The following is a 17,519-nucleotide window of genomic DNA, read 5'->3' as shown; positions in this document are numbered from 1 at the left end:
AAATAAACGATGATATATAACTGATGTTTATGAATTCGATAAGGAAATACTAAACTTTCTACAGTATCTAATGTCACGTTTAATTCCTAATGAACATTTGTGTCTCAGAGACAGGTGAGTGTGTGCAACTGACCATCATCTAATAAAGCTAACCTTCATACAGTATTTAACATCTCTGTACATCAAAATGAACTGCTGTGCGTTAGTCTCACTAAAACCCAAAAATGTCTGAACCAATTTGGTGATTTTGTTTCTGTTGCATTCCTAATTATTAAGGAAAGGTTTAAACGACAGAAAAGCTTGGAAAAGTTGCCTAGAGAACTGGAAAATTATGGAAATACTGAAAGAGCTTTCTTCTACAGAATTTTCAAGATTTTCTTTATTCACATGCTCAAATGATCGATATGAGTAATTCGTTTTTTGTTGTGTCCATAAAGGTCTTACGTCAGCACAGACTGAATGTTTTACATGTTTGTACATAAGATGTTTGTCAGCACAGTAATTCATCTGGACAGACTCTCAGGTTATTTCTGTGTTTTCATTTATTTTCACACATCAAAATATGTTTTGCATCGTCTTGGTACCGAGAGTTCCGGAACCTGTACAGAAATTTGGAATAGAGATGAACGTAAACATCATTTCCGCCCCTTTTATTGCTCATGGAAACCACACATTGCATGTTGTACCACTACACAGCGAAACCATCAGAGGTGGAGGTCCAGATTGCTGTATACACCGGTACCTCTAATACCCAGTAGCACGTCCTCTTGCACTGATGCATGCCTCGATTCGTCGTGGCATACTATCCACAAGTGCATCGAGGCACTATTGGTCCAGATTGTCCCACTCCTCAATGGCGATTCGGCGTGGATCCCTTTTCAGTCCATCCCATGCATGTCAGACAGGGTTCGTGTCTCGAGAACATACTGGCCACTCTAGTCGACCGATGTCGTTATCCTGAAGGAAGTCATTCACAAGATGTGCACGACAGGGACGCGAATTGTCGTCCATGAAGACGAATTCCTCGCCAATATGCTGCCGATCGGGTTGCACTATCGGTCAGAGGATGGCATTCACGTATCGTACATCCATTATGGCGCCATCCATGACCACTAGCGGCGTACGTCGACCCCACATAATGCCACCCTAAAACAGCAGGGAACCTCCACCTTGCTGCAGTCACTGGACAGTGTGTCTAAGGCATTCAGCCTGACGGGGTTGCCTACAAACACCTCTCCAACGATTGTCTGTCATATGCAACACTCATCGATGAAGAGAAGGTAATGCCAATACTGAGCAGTCCATTCGGCATGTTGTTGGGCCCATCTGTACTACGCTACATGGTGTCGATAGCGGTCATCCGCTGCAATAGTCGCCCTTTGGCAGCCTGAGCAAGGCATGTCATTGACAGTTACTGTCTCTCTTTATCTTTTTCATGTCTGAACGACATTACTTTGGTTCCCTCCAAGACGCCTGGACACTTACCTTATTGAGAGCCTCTCCTGGGACAAAGTAATAATGCTGACGTGATCGAACTGCAGCATTGACAGTCTAGGCATGGTTGAACCACAGACAACATGAGCCGTGTACCTGCTTCCCGGTGGAATGATTAGAACTGATTGGCTGTTGGACCCCCTCCATCTAGTAGGCGCTGCTCATGCATGGTTTTTACATGTTTGGGCGGGTTTAGTAGTGACATCTCTGAACAGTCAAAGGGACCGTGTCTGTGACACAATGTCCGCAGTGAACGTCTATCTTCAGGAGTTCTAGGAACTGGGAAGACACAAAACGTTTTTTAATGTGTGTATTTTTGTTTTTATTTATTTATATTTATTTATTTTGCTCTTGTTATATCTCCAATCATTCTTCCTCCTCCGGGCTGTGGACAGGCAATGGCAGTGATTTCGTACTTATTTTTCATTTTTTGTTTTTATTTTTTAAGTTTTAAATACTTATTTCACAAGGAAGGATTTTATTTCATCTTTCAGATGTAGCAACTCGGCTAAAAGTTCTTCATTGTGTGGTATGATTAAAAACGTGGTACAACACATAACGGAACGCTGCATGGTTGGTATTCATACATGGTTTTGTGTAACACATTCTGATTCGAGCAGACTGCACATCTAAGGAATAGTACACGTTTCTTATGCTGTTCACTTGGGATGACATTTGAAACGTGCCTTCCATTAAAGTGCAGACTATTCTCGTGATCAGAGGTCTTCCTTTCCTGCCTCTTATTCATTCTGTAGCAAATTCTTCCACGAGTTCTCGTACCAGACGCAAATGAAAGTCTCCTAATGGTATTTTTCTCCCTGTGACCGATCTGCGAAGAGTGTGAGCATTCAACACACAAACGCCCACGATATGAAAAGAAGCTTTTTGTACCATTTAACCTATCCACCCACAGATTCAACTGAGCTTAATAGAATGTCAGAAAGGTCTACTGCGCCGATACTTGCAATATAGTCGACGACGCATTGTGGCTTCATTACTTTCTCATCCTCCTGTTTCTCTTTCCTGTGTCACGCATTCCTGTAGTATTACAGGTAATCAACATCAACACTTCTCTCTTGTCGCACCACTTGATGGGAAGCATTGTATCAGTTGACATATATTCAACTTTTCCTCGTTACAATTTCTTCTGTAGTTCGGCAAATTGCGCCTGTTGCTATGTACAGAACCGCATGCTGCTGTAATGGTTGTGAAGCCAGAGGAAGAAGTCTGGACTTCTATACCAACTCTTGACACACTAAGCATGTCTACGTTCACAGTATGGCTTCATTATGATGCCACTGTATCGCCAGGTTTCCCCAAATTATGGACATCAATTTCTGATGCTGTGCATGTGTATTCAATGAAATCCAAGACGTATCCAATTTTACAGTCGCACAACACAAACGTCTTGAATCCAAATCGAAGGAATGAATTTTTTAAAGGATAAGTGACCTAGGCTTTCATCGACACAGAGCTTTTTGTATGGATTGAATGGACTGTGGAATGCCGTACAAACTGTATCACTTATTTTTCTAATCTAAAACCAACTGTCATCTGCACGTTTGGCTGAGTTGTCACTAAACTGCAACATTCTCAAAAGCAACATATAACGGTCACGGGACATATCTGCACCGAAAATTGGAATGTTCAGAAATTCATCTCTGGACCAACATTCCCAACATTTTAACACAGAGCATGATAAGCCAAATACCAACGAAGATATACAGTTTCTCAGAACCAGTATCTTTCCAGGTGGACAGTCGAAACGAGCTTATTCTGACGTATTTGCCATGGCAACAGTGTAAAATCAGTGCGTTTCAAGTGCTATAAATTTCATCAGATTTTCTGATTGAAATATCATAAAAAATAATGAAACTCTTGAATCGGGCTCTAGTTGGCAATGAGTCATCAAATTCACACAGTGCTGAACTGAAATCACTCTTTTACCGATCAAATTTGTCACTGAGGTGTGACATTTTATGGATCGATTCGTCTTCACCTTCAGAATCTGAAGAAGAACTATCTTGGCGAGCTCTACTTGGTGAAGCTCTCTCTGAAGAGTCATCATCATCACTGCAGTCATTGAAGATGCCACATTCAGTATCACTGTCACTTCTTGGGAGTATCTCCAGTGTCTGACAGTGCAACCACGCCGACGAGCCATTGGTTTGTCTAACACAAAAGTGACAGCATTGTAAAAATCCTGATCAATAGGCAGAAAGCTAAACAACACCACGGAAGCAGAATGCAGATGATCACAGGCACCAGCTACCATGAATGTTGAACAGCAAATGTGAAATCCGACAGAAATACCGCTGAGCGGCTATAGACGTCCGCAGCTTGTGATACCACTACCCAAATTTACTGTATTATGATTAGACCATGCAGCATTGGACTTCCGGAAAGCGGCTCTCGCGTCCAATAGGTTTGAATCGACACCCTATGGTGATCCAACTACTACACGGAATTTTTGGAATGAATAATGATAATCGCGCGTAACCAACTTATTTTTACGTCTATATTTGATTATTAGTGGCACTGATAATCTCTTTGAAGTTTTGAACAGGGAGCACTTAATTCTGTATGTTTGATATTGCCTAGCAGGAGGACATTATTCATTTTAAACACTACCACAGCCTGAATTCGTTTCACAATACATAAACACACATGATAAACACTTGAACTTGTTTTAGGTCAATGTAAACTACACAAATTAAAATTACTGAATTTAATGTTATTGAGCTTGCATTGTGCTGAAGGCACAATGTGTAATGTGGTGGCAGCAATTTCCTTGAACGCTTAATTAAAGAACAATATAGATCTGCATGTAAATATAGTTACTGAAAACACTAACTGAGAATCACGTTGCTCGGACGGAACCGAGTAACTTTTGACTATGGCAATGTAGTGAAGAGCCACCACATCAAGCTGGATAGTAATTAAGGTGGAACAGTACTTGGCATCTTCCATCTGTTGTATGAAGCGGCGTCTGCTAGCCATTTCGGCGTTAATTCCGACTATTTTCTCTTGCAACATAGCTACGCCGACACTCACGCACCATAACTTTTCACTGATGTTGCAGCACATAGAAATCACTGGAACTATTTCCTTTATATAATTGATTACACTCGGGCAATACAATTTAAACCACAAAATTATTATTGCCTCCAAACTTTACACACTGCAGGGAACTTTGTTTGACGATTACACAAACTGATTCACAGAATATAAATGTACTGGTAACGGCGTCGGTATAACCACCACTGCTTATAATAATACTCCTGTAAGATAACTTCTAGTTCTTTGCTACCGAAGTGAGCTCACCAATGCACCTCATCAGTTATTGAGATCACAATACGCCGTTGGATGTGGTTACTGGTCACTTCACACCTCGCCGTTAGCACAAGCAACTCGTCGCAATTAACGCAGCATTGCACCGTGAGTGCCATGTACCACAGAACGGGAAACCGTACTATTTTGGCGCTCACAGTCCATCTCTGTCGAAATACCGCGTCTTACAAGCCTTAGTGCCCATTTAGCTTGTAGCCATACGATAAACATAGTCCATATCTGTTTTCAGCTCACTTCTAAATAGTCTGTTAGCAACGTTACCGTAGCACACACCGGCAGACACTTTTACGCCACTTAACACTTGTCCTGCCTCAGAGGTATGCCAACTTACTTCTACCGCCGATATTACGCGCCAACCTGTTCACTGTTCTCATTCTCTGGGATTCCCTCCACACCTAAACATTATTTTACATTACGCCAAGTTCTTTATTTACGATTAAACATACCATAGCATTACAATACTCAATTACAGTCATTTTCATATATTAAAGTAATATTACATTTATATTTTTACTACATGTAACAATATTATTTAGTTTAATTCTTTTGTTATTTCGCTGTCAGAGTGCAGCACAAACCAACACTGTCTCCCGCATAGCGTTCTTTAATTTAGCTGCCACCAGGCGGAAGCACTTCCGCTTTGCCTTCGATTCTGGCCCACAGATGGCATAAGCGTCCACTTTCTCTACAGTTGCGCCTTGACTATATCTGGCCTTCTCTAAAAGGCACATTGTCACATTACAAGCTCCACAGGTAGCAGGACGGGATGGCAGCAAAAGCCGTCATTAGGATCAGGTACGGCCACTCCTTGACGGTGAATGCCGTCTGCAGCGCCCATTAGAAATACCTCAGCAGCTGCTAGCGACGTTTGCAGCCCCTGCGAAAGGGTGGTGCGCGTTGGGAATCCACATCTGCAGCGCTCAAAGGGTTGAATCATTCAGGACACCTTAAGGGAACCATGAAGTGAAAATCCGTCGGAATAAGGATTTTGTTATTGTGTTAACATACACTACAGTCCTTCCTGAACCAGAATATGTGTGGTTTTTGGATGTTTGTTGTATATTAATGGGAAAGAAAGAGCATTTTCTAAACAGCGTCACTCTCCTTTCTGTCTGCTGTCAACTGAGCTGTTTATACTGGCTCCTACAGATTTTCTTTGTCTTTATTTATTCTTTGAATACTGTTTTGCAAGTTGATGAACCGGGTGCTAAGCGAAAGCGGGTAACAGCTGAACATCAGTTCAGCACTGTGTTTTCGTTTTACTTTTAGCAATGATTAGAAATAGTACTTGATTTTAGGAGATAATCTTATTGTTTTATAGTTATATTTTATTCGTGCAGATCGTAAATATGGACGAAATAAGCATTTTTAACAGAAGGAATAGCTTTAAAGGTAACAGAACATCCCTATAATTCTCTCTGCCCAAGAACCCTGAGTCATGATGTAGTCCACATTAGTGCTGCTGGTGACGAATATAGACGTAAGCATCCCCTACCAATGCATATGTTTTAAAAGCTATCTACAGAGACTTGCTTGCTTAATTCATCTATGGGAAATCTCAAAATCCCAAGGAAAGTTTCAGTAACTACATGTGGCATCGCTTTGATAAAATAGGATTTATGTGTCTCAAACCCCTAAAGGCTGGTGTCATGGTTGCAGTATTGTGTTTCAGTCATGGATTATCCAGCAAGCTGAAAGTTTTCAGTGATACCTATAGTGCCTCCAAAGAACATGAAGAATGTGCGTATATCAGTTGCCCAGCTGAGGGTGTGGGACGCAGAGAAAAGTGCCCTACAAATGATAGAAGAGGACAGATTTCAAAAGAGGGCCTCCAAACGTAATCTGGAGCATACAGGAACCCGCAATGACGACAGTTTTAATTGTCAATGTAGGTTGAAAAAATATATGAAAACTTTGAAATTTTTAGTTTCAAGTACAGTTTCCTCCGAAAGTAATATGTCTATACCAGTGAAACTTGGTACAGAGATTAATTACACCAATTCCATTAAAAGACTGGTACACATCTTTCACCGTGGGATGAGAGCAACAGCGGACGACGGCAGTCGACAGCAGCCAATTGCGCTTGCGTATTTGAAACATGTGACGGCGGCCCCCTATCGTGGAAGCTCGCAGAAGCGGAATTCTGTTGTTGTCAGCAGCGATCCCGGGTGCCAATCGGACATTCGGAAAAGGTATACTTCACAGATGGCGACGAAACGTCAGGTTTTAAGGTGAAATACATTCGACCACGGCATAATAACCCTGCAAATTTTATTACGAAGAGGAGTCTTTGAACTGCACTTCAGAAACACGGTGACGGCCGATTGGTGCTTTGTACGTCGATTTATCCTCTACGTGGTGACTACAGATTCACACAAGCTGCCTATGGAGTTTCCGTTTTGTCCTTATCTCTGCAGTTCATTATTTAGTCTTTAGTATACGCAGTACTTGTCTCATATATTCGTTCGCCTACCTGCCTAGTGCAGTACAACGTTTCACGATCCGGCTTGAGAAGTTTCCCAATAGACTTCGAGCAACACAATGCCTCAATTCCAATTAATTTATAGTCTCCTAGATATTCACAGCAGTAGACCGTAATTTTTAAAGTATTACATACGATTTGTGCACTTTAATTTAAGGAAGATCAAAAAGGTGCTTGAAATGCTCTTGTTTTCTTATCAATCTCGTATCTAACCTCCTTGTGAGACATGACCCCGTGTGCTGACTGGAATGGTGTACCTTCGCTGGACAAGAAACACTAATTTTGCCAGAAAAGAGAAGAGCCATTTCGCTGATTCTATTGGGATTGGCGATATAAAATTACTCAGAAGAAACGGAGCTTTATTACCCACCCACATCAAGGCTGTCAAACTACTGCTCCTGAGACCATATTTCTCCTCTTTACATACCTTCATCGAGAGGCAATGATTTTGGCATAAATTTACTTTTGGTGCGTGCTGCTCTGAGTTATTTAATCTTCTCAGCCACATAAAATAGCACAGTCAGAGAGTCAAAGAAGTTGTCTGGAAGAGTCCTAATGAGGTTTTATTTAGCTGAAGAGTTGCAAACTTGATTCCTCCCGACACTATTCTTCCTGTTTAAGAATTTAAGAGTACGTTCACAGCACAGTTTAAATCCCAACTTATGGGTTTATTTTGAATGAATAGTCCCACATGTTCGTCAACAAACTGAAATATTGTGTTAGTCAGAGATGCCTGAAAGTTTTTATTTAAAAAAATATATGACAGGTCTAATTTTGAAGGCAGGATCATCTGTGCAGACTGGATTGCATTGTTAGCAAAATCCTAGTATTTCCGAATGACCTCAAACCTGTCAAGATATATTACTTGTGCAAGATATGGAACTGCTAGGACTAGTTCCTTCTGAATGTTGGCAGAATGTGATGCGCCATATCAAGATTCATGCAAATATAAGCTTTCATGTCAGTTTCGTCAGTAGTGAACACAATTCCTTTTCGTTCAGCACGTTAAATTCTACCAGGAATTGTAATATCAGTTATAAGCATTTTGAGGTTTGTTTTATAACAGAAAATGTCGATTGGCATTAGCATTTCTCCGCCATACTCAATGTCGAGCAAAAGTAGTATGCAAAACTGAGTTACGTCTTTCTAGACGCCATTCCGTAGTTGAAATTTGCACTTTGCAAGTTCAGGGAATTCAAGTATACCGTCATTATCGTCCAGTACTTCACTCTGATCTCCCATAGCATTTTCTTCCTGCTCTTCCATAACATCTGTAAGCTGTATCGCATAATCAACTTTCCTTCTCTTTGAGTCTGGAGAAACAATGTTTTCGGTATTTTTCACCAAAAAATTTTCCTCATCAGTGTCTTATTGTACCTCCCTGCGTTCTTGCTTTTGTAATAATGGGCTGGGCTAGATATTCAGCTGTCTTTTTCTTTGTGCTGCATTGGAACTCTTTTCAGGTTCTTCTATCAGGAAATGTTTCTTACCACTTTGGGCATTCTGTTTCAAGAATATTATATTATCTCAAAGAAGGTTATCTACATAATCATCATCAGCAACGCCCATTTTCTGTAGGATATGAGAAAATATATTTTTTAAAGTGGTGTTTCATATTTTAAAAGTGTTTTGCTGCTTAAATAAATAATAAATTCAATGGGGATATTTGATCATTGGTTTACTCTGCGTTCTGATTTAAAAGAAATAATATGTAACATATTCATAAGACTGTGGAATGTCTTTTTCGCCGATTGGAGGTCATTGTAATGCATAGAGTATGTGTTAAACGCTGGGGATCGGGGTGGTAGGGTGTGGCTAATTTTGTGTCTAGTGTGCTTATAATCATCCACTTTTTTCAGCACAACTGTCTATTCTTTATACTCGTCACTTCGTGGCATGTAACGTATGCCAGTGTCATTCAAGTCTGTGATTGGGAAAGCAGCTCATGACCATTACAATTATTTATATTGGTAGCATCCTATCCAATCAAAGCAAAATGAACTAAAACAGTTTATATTTTGTATTCCGCCGCCAGATAGTTCCAAATGTTACCCAGCAAAATAGTGTTAATAAATCAACTAGATTTTACTAACTGAAAACAAAATCGGTCTTGGAAAAAAATCTTATGAGTCTCACTGCGTAAAATTCAGTAAAGGAGTCTTGTTACATCTCTATGGATATTTCAGTTACTGACATTCACAACTGTCACAGTTAGACCTAGATTAAAAATGTTGGGATTCAAATGAATGTTGCTGGATAATAAACGTCAGGAGATATGCTGGTGGCATTATTGGGCAGCTGTGTTGCAGATGGGGGACCCTGACCATCCAGCCTACATGGAGAACTTCTTCCTGCCGCTGGTGGCACCACTGGGTTTCTGGGAGAGGACGGCCAACACGGCGTTCTACCTGCTGGCGAGACTGGGCAACTGGTGGCTGTCGGAGCGGGTGATCGACGCCGTGGAGCGGGCTGAGCTGGGCAGCGGGGTGCCGCCCACCAGCCAGCTGGTCCACAGCACCAGCCTGCTGCTGCTCAACAGCCACTCCAGCGCCAACCAGCCCGTGCCGCTCTCGCCTGGCGTGGTCGAGGTCGGGGGTCTCCACATACAACAGCCTAAGCCCCTGCCAAAGGTCTGTGCCACTGTCTCACCTCTGGAGTAACTGACAATTGTGTAAGATTTGTTTTATCCATTATCCTCTTTACTTCATCACGACTGGTACTTCCATTACCATCGACTGCTGGCTCACACACTCATATTGAGGCTTGTTCCTGTCGTTCTCTTCTTTCACCATCCCATTAATTACAGCTTTTAGAAATCTCTTGTCTTAAAAGATGGAACAAGGAAAGACAAATATACACTTTCAGTATTTATAGTATTAGAGAAAACATTTGAGAATATTGACTTGAGCATTGTCAGGTTTAAACTACAGGCATTGAAAAGTTATTCACAACAGACTGCAAGTATAAGAATCATATGACATGATTGAGAAGTTGCAGCTGAGAAGGAAGTGAGACAGGGTTATAGCCTGTATATTGAGATAGCAGTAAAGGAAACAGAAAAAAGTAAACGAAAAACAGAAAAAGCTTTGGAATGGATATTTTGGTATTTGTTAACAAATCAAATATTTAAGACTGCCACTGGCGTATTGTACATACATTTTTCTTTTAATTACATATAAGGAAAAAGAATACATATGGAAGAAAGAATCTGTAAAATGTTTAAATGTGCTGTTATTATAGTTAAAGTGGACAGTGAGAAAGAAAATGAAACCACACTTTTTTTCAGTACAGCATAGTACAGTCGGTTTTAACAGAAAACCTGTAGACTGTTGTTCAAAAAATATACTGTTATCTGAATGTTTATTCAGCTAACATGTAAAAAGCTCAATAGCTTAAATTAGTTGGTCAAAAAATTTGAAGACTGTTGCCAACAGTTTTCCTCCATTACAGGGTGTTACAAAAAGGTACGGCCAAACTTTCAGGAAACATTCCTCAAACACAAATAAAGAAAAGATATTATGTGGACATGTGTCCGGAAACGCTTAATTTCCATGTTAGAGCTCATTTTAGTTTCGTCAGTATGTACTGTACTTCCTCGATTCACTGCCAGTTGGCCCAATTGAAGGAAGATAATGTTGACTTCGGTGCTTGTGTTGACATGCGACTCATTGCTCTACAGTACTAGCATCAAGCACATCAATACGTAGCATCAACAGGTTAGTGTTCATCACGAACGTGGTTTTGCAGTCAGTGCAATGTTTACAAATGCGGAGTTGGCAGATGCCCATTTTATGTATGGATTAGCACGGGGCAATAGCCGTGGCGCGGTACGTTTGTATCGAAACAGATTTCCAGAACGAAGGTGTCCCGACAGGAAGACGTTCGAAGCAATTGATCGGCGTCTTAGGGAGCACGGAACATTCCAGCGTATGACTCGCGACTGGGGAAGACCTACAACGACGAGGATACCTGCAATGGACGAGGCAATTCTTCGTGCAGTTGACGATAACCCTAATGTCAGCGTCAGAGAAGTTGCTGCTGTACAAGGTAACGTTGACCACGTCACTTATGGAGAGTGCTACGGGAGAACAAGTTGTTTCCGTACCATGTACAGCGTGTGCAGGCACTATCAGCAGCTGATTGGCCTCCACAGGTACACTTCTGCGAATGGTTCACCCAGCAATGTGTCAATCCTCATTTCAGTGCAAATGTTCTCTCTACGGATGAGGCTTCATTCCAACGTGATCAAATTGTAAATTTTTACATGTGTAGGCTGACGAGAATCCGCACGCAATTGTGCAATCACGTCATCAACACAGATTTTCTGTGAACGTTTGGGCAGGCATTGTTGGTGATGTCTTGATTGGGTTCCATGTTCTTTCACTTACGCTCAATGGAGCACGTTATCATGATTTCATACGTGATACTCTACCTGTGCTGCTAGAACATGTGTCTTTACAACTACGCACAACATGTGGTTCATGCACTATGGAGCTCCTGCACATTTCAGTAGAAGTGTTCGTACGCTTCTCAACAACAGATTCGGTGACCGATGGATTGGTGGAGGCGGAACAATTCCATAGCCTCCACGCTCTCCTGACCTCAACCCTTTTGACTTTCATTTATGGGGGCATTTGAAAGCTCTTGTCTACGCAACCCCTGTACCAAATGTAGAGACTCTTTGTGCTCGTATTGTGGACGGCTGTGATACAATACGCCATTCTCCAGGGCTGCATCAGCGCATCAGGGATTCCATGCGACGGAGGGTGGATGCATGTATCCTCGCTAACGGAGGGCATTTTGAACATTTCCTGTAACAAAGCGTTTGAAGTCACGCTGGTACGTTCTATTGCTGTGTGTTTCCATTCCATGATTAATGTGATTTGAAGAGAAGTAATAAAATGAGCTCTAACATGGAAAGTAAGCGTTTCTGGTCACACGTCCACATAACATATTTTTTTTCTTTGTGTGTGAGGAATGTTTCCTGAAAGTTTGGCCGTACCTTTTTGTACCACCCTGTGTATCAGTCCACATGTTTATTAGAGTATTGTTTAAACACTGCAAGCATTAGGTTAGGAACTTCGAGATTTCTGTTAACTAAGTTTCTCCTTTATATATTATGTAAATGTTTATACACGATATACATAATTCACAAATATACAGTATATATCACCCCAAATGTTTATTAGAGTATCAAGTAAAAATCAAAAGTAAATCCATCGAGTAATTTTGAAGATTTTTGGTAACAACATTAGAGGTTGCAAAAAAACTTGCAAGAACATTAAAAATATGTGTATATAGAAAAGAGATTACAAGATGAACACCAAAAACTGTAAAAAGTGGTAATGGAATGTAGGTGAATTAAATAAGGTGATGCTGATAGAATTATACTGAGAAACGAAACACTCAAAATTGTTAATATGTTTATCTATTTGGGTGGCAAAATAAGTGACAATGGCTTAAGTAGAGAGAGTACAGAAACAGCATAGCAGTTGCAAGAATAGCTTTTCTGGTAAAGAGAGGTTTCTAATATAAAATATAAACTTCAGTGTTAGGAAGTCCGTTCTAAAATAATTGTATACAACGTAGCCTTCTAAAAAAGTAAAATATCGATGATGAGCAGAACAGACAAGAAGAGAATAGAAGGTTCTGAAAAATTCGTGTTATAGAAGACTGTTGAAGATTAGATTGGAAGATCAAATGAGGAGATACACAATAACTGGGGAAATAAGAAATTTATGGCAAAACCTGACTAAAAGAAGGGTTTGGCTGATAGAACACATCAGTATGATGGCTGTACAGGTATAAGCCCAAATTGTCTCTGATGCCCTCTCCCACCTGTACCCTCCAGTTTAACCCCTTCCTTCTCTCCCTACCCTCCAGACATAGCTGTACATACAAATGGTGAGGTGCTATGCAACTGGCTAGAGGGCAGACAAGAAATTATTTAGGAACCTTATCGCTATTATTTATTACGCAATTAACAAAGATAGCAGTGTTTCACAATCGCCAAATATACACGTGAGTTGGATGTAAGTGCTCATGTCTTTCTCCCTGCTCTCTCTGTCTGTGTCCTACACCCCCTATCTCTGTCCACATCCTCAACCACTTTATATCTCTCCACCTCCTACTTAGCTGCTCCTCCTCCTCATCTTCCAGAATCTTTCTATGTCCTTTCCCCCTTTCCCCTCTCTGGCCATTTCTGCTTCCACTTCCCTTGAGGCCTGTATGTTATTATTGCCAATGAAACCTCGACTGGGAATTGAAGTCCCTTAAATTGAATGGGTAAACTGGTTGAGGTCATTAGTATACGGAGTATGAGAGACTGCTCCTGCTGCAGGGTTTGTGAGGATATTAGCTTTAGTGACCAGTCTCTCCCATAGTTTCAATCTGCAAGTAATATAAAGTTCCTTTTTCTGTCAAAACAGACTGTGGGAAAGAGTACAAAACAGTACATAATTCTTTATACAATTTCTGTTTAAAATTAGATAACAGGAGAAAGAATGCACATGGGAGAAACAGTCTGTTTAATGTTTAAGTGTGGTGCTACCGTAGTTAAAACCAAATGTGAGAAATAAAATGAATGGGTGTTCTGTCTACACTTTACTTAAACTCTGAGCAGTCTACACCAGTTGCCACACAGCCTTAGGCAGAACACTTAGTGGTAACTAGAATCAATGACATCTGGTTTTTAATCCACAGATTCAGACTATTTTCTCAGCTATAACAATATTTTTATTACCACTATCAGCTGACACTACTGGTGAGTTGGCAAATGGTATCAGCGGCATGACACTGACTTCTCCGATTCCATTAAGAGCACATCCTGTTGTCACTAGTACGACTTACCGTGACTTCTCTCGCTTAAGTTAGTAATAACCATGTAAAGCTTAATGCGTTTCGTGGTCTAAATAAGATCTGTACATACACATAAATTCGGCAAACTATCGTGATTATCCTCTACAACAAAGTCTAAGTCGTGTGGAAGGGGGAAGAGTGCATTTTATTACTGGAGTACGTATTAGACGCATCAGATCTACTGAATGACATTTGATACACAACACCTGTAACTGTCTGTTTTGAGTATTACTGAACGGTAGAGAATCATTACTAGACAGTGAGCAGACATGGAAACAATCAATATTGTAGCTATAAATTGTGGAATCTGTGATGCAAAAGAACCAGAGCTCAAAGAGCTAACAAAATAGCACAGAATCTCAAATCGTTATAGGTACGGAAAGCCGGCTAGAGCCGAAAATGAGTTCCGTCGAAAGGATAGATTATATACTCTTGGTGGTGGGGTGTTTATTGCTATCAGAAGTGGTTTACCTTATAGCGAAACTGAAGTAGATAGTTCCTGTGAGTTAGTATGGGTAAAGGTTATGTTTGTCAAATGGAAAAGAAATTATGACTTGTTCATTTTACTGACCTCCCGACTCAGACAGTTGCTCAACAGTTAAAAGGAAAGCTTCAAATTCTTTCCAAAATAGGTAGCCCACCCATACAATTATAGTTGGTGGTGACTTCAGTCTATATTTGATAAGTTGGCAAAAATACTTTTTTAAAGTCGGCTGTCGACATAAAATGCCATCCAAAATCGTGCTGAACATTTTCTCAGAAAATTGTTTTGAACAACTAGTTCAGAAGCCCACCCATAGAGTAAATGGTTGCGAAAACATACATGACCTGTTAGCAAAAAATAATCCTGAGCAGACAGGGGCACCATGACAGGCACGGAGGTCAGTGTTTACAACGTATCATCAGAAACCACCAAAAATAAACGCCAAATACGTCTATTTGAAAAAGCAAATAAAAATTCTTTTGACACCTCCCTAAAAGATACTCTCTTGTCCTCCCAAACTATGTATGCGTTTACGTTTAAAGAAATAATATCGACGTCATTAGTAATAGATGGTACCAATCCTCTCTGGTACACAAGACGGTTAAGAAAACTGTTGCATAAGCAACGAGAAAAGCATGTCAAATTTGAAATAACCTAAAACTCCCGAGAATGGCGAAGTTTTAATAAAGCACGAAATTTAGTGAAAACTTCAGTGCGAGATGCTTTTAATAATTTCCACAATGAAACTCTGTATCGAAATCGGGCAGGAAACCGAACATGATTCTGGTTGAATGGGAACACAATCAGTACCTTCACAGCGTGATGACGATGGTAATGCTATTCACGACAGTGCCATTAAAGTATAAGTCAGTATCCAGATTTCGAATCAAGAACAACTGCCAACATCAGTAACTCAGAAATAGCTTACAAGGCAAGGCCTCCGGTCCAGAATGTATACCAGTCAGGTTCCTTTCACAGAATGCTGATTCAATAGCTCCAGACTTAGTAACCAAGACTGGAAAGTTGTAGACGTCACACCAATACACAAAAAAGGAAATAGGAGTAATCCGCTGAACTATAGATATAAATTACAAACGTCGATTTGCGGTAGGATTTTGGAACATATACTGCGTTCGAACATTATGAATCACCTACAAGAAAAAGGTTCGTTGACAAATAGCCAACACGGATTCAAAAATATCGTTCTTGTGAAACTCAGCTAGGTCCTCACTTTCACAAAGTAATGAGTGCTATCGACACGGGAGGTCAAACTGATTCTGTATTTTTAGGTTTCCTGAATGCTTTTGACATCGTTCCTCACAAGTGACTTCTAATTAAACTGTGTTCCTGTTGAGTATCGTCTCAGTTGTTTGACTGGATTTCTGATTGTCTGTGAGAAAGATCACGGTTTGTAATAACTGACGGAAAGTCATCGAGTAAAACAGAAGTAATATCTGAAGTTCACCAGGGAAGTTTTTAGGCTCTCTGTTGTTCCTGATGTACATAAACGATTTATGAGTCAATCAGAGCAGATGATGCTACCATTTACCGTCTAGTTAAGTCGTCAGATGATGAAAACCAATTGCAAAGTTATATAGACGAGATATATGTATAGTGTAGAAAGTGGCAGTTGGCTCTAAATAATGAAAAATTGTGAAGTTATCCGAAAGAGTACTAAAAGGAACTCGTCACGTGTGGTAGCCGTGCTGTCTGAGGCTTCTTGTCACGGTCCGTGCGGCTTCCCCCATCGGAGGTTCGAGTCCTCCCTCGGGCATGGGCGTGTGTGTCATTCTTAGAGTAACTTAGTTTAAGTTAGATTACATAGTGTGTAAGCTTATGGACCCATGACGTCAGCAGTTTGGTGCCATAGACCTTACCAAAAATTTTTTTCGTAAAAGGAATTCGCTAAATTTTAGTTCAAAAATGGTTCAAATGGCTCTGAGCACTATGGGACTTAACTGCTGTGGTCATCAGTCCCCTTGAACTTAGTACTACTTAAACCTAACTAACGACATCACACACATCCATGCCCGAGGCAGGATTCGAACCTGCGACCGTAGCGGTCGCGCGGTTCCAGACTGTAGCACTTAGAACCGCTCGGCCACTCCGAACGGCAATTTTGGTTACACGATAAACCATTCAAATAACTAGGTTCTAAACTCAACTAAATTCTTTGGAGCTACAATTACGTAGGATTTAAACTGGAATGATCACATAGATCATGTTGTGGGGAAAGCATTCCAAAGATTACAATTTATTGGCAGAACACTTAGAAAATGTAACAGGCCTATTAAAGAGACTGCTTACACCACACTTGTCGGCCCTCTTTGGGAGTATTCCTGTGCTTTGTGGGATCCACATCAGATAGGAATTGACGGAGGACAACGAAAATGTCCAAGGAAGGCAGCTCCTGTAGTATTGTCGCGAAATATGGGAGAGAGTGTCACGGATATGATACACGAACTGGGGTGGCAGCCATTAAACCAGAGATGTTTCTCGCTGCTGCAGTACGTCTCGCTAAATTTAAGACAACACCTTTCTCCTCATAGAGTGAAAATATCTTTTTTTTAGCGCCCTCATACATAGGGAGAGATGATCATCATAATAAAATAGGAGAAATAACATAGGAGGCCTCGCAGGGAAAGATGTGTTTGCTTTTGCCGTGGGCTGTTCGAGCGTGGAATGGTTGAGATGTAGCTTAAAAATGGTTCGATGAACCCACTGCCAGGGATTTAATTGTAAATTGCAGAATAATCATGTAGTTGTACATGTAGTTGATTGATGGATCCTTTGACAACGACACAGCTAATTTTCCTCAGCATCCTTACCAAACCTGCAGTTGGGCTCCAG

General features: G+C 40.7%; 1 protein-coding gene across 1 annotated transcript in view; it reads left to right on the top strand.

Moving 5' to 3' along the window:
* The window catches only part of LOC124798671 (UDP-glucosyltransferase 2-like), a 121,515-nt gene that overhangs the window by 60,225 nt on the left and 43,771 nt on the right, over positions 1-17,519 (top strand). The window contains exon 4 of the mRNA XM_047262171.1: positions 9,637-9,957. Coding sequence (XP_047118127.1) covers positions 9,637-9,957 — 321 coding nt within the window. The remainder of the gene's footprint in view (positions 1-9,636; positions 9,958-17,519) is intronic.

The sequence above is a fragment of the Schistocerca piceifrons genome, chromosome 5 (genome assembly GCF_021461385.2).
Source record: "Schistocerca piceifrons isolate TAMUIC-IGC-003096 chromosome 5, iqSchPice1.1, whole genome shotgun sequence".
Taxonomy (NCBI): domain Eukaryota; kingdom Metazoa; phylum Arthropoda; class Insecta; order Orthoptera; family Acrididae; genus Schistocerca; species Schistocerca piceifrons.
The sequence above is the reverse complement of the archived record's forward strand: the minus strand, read 5'-3'. Positions and strand labels throughout refer to the sequence as shown.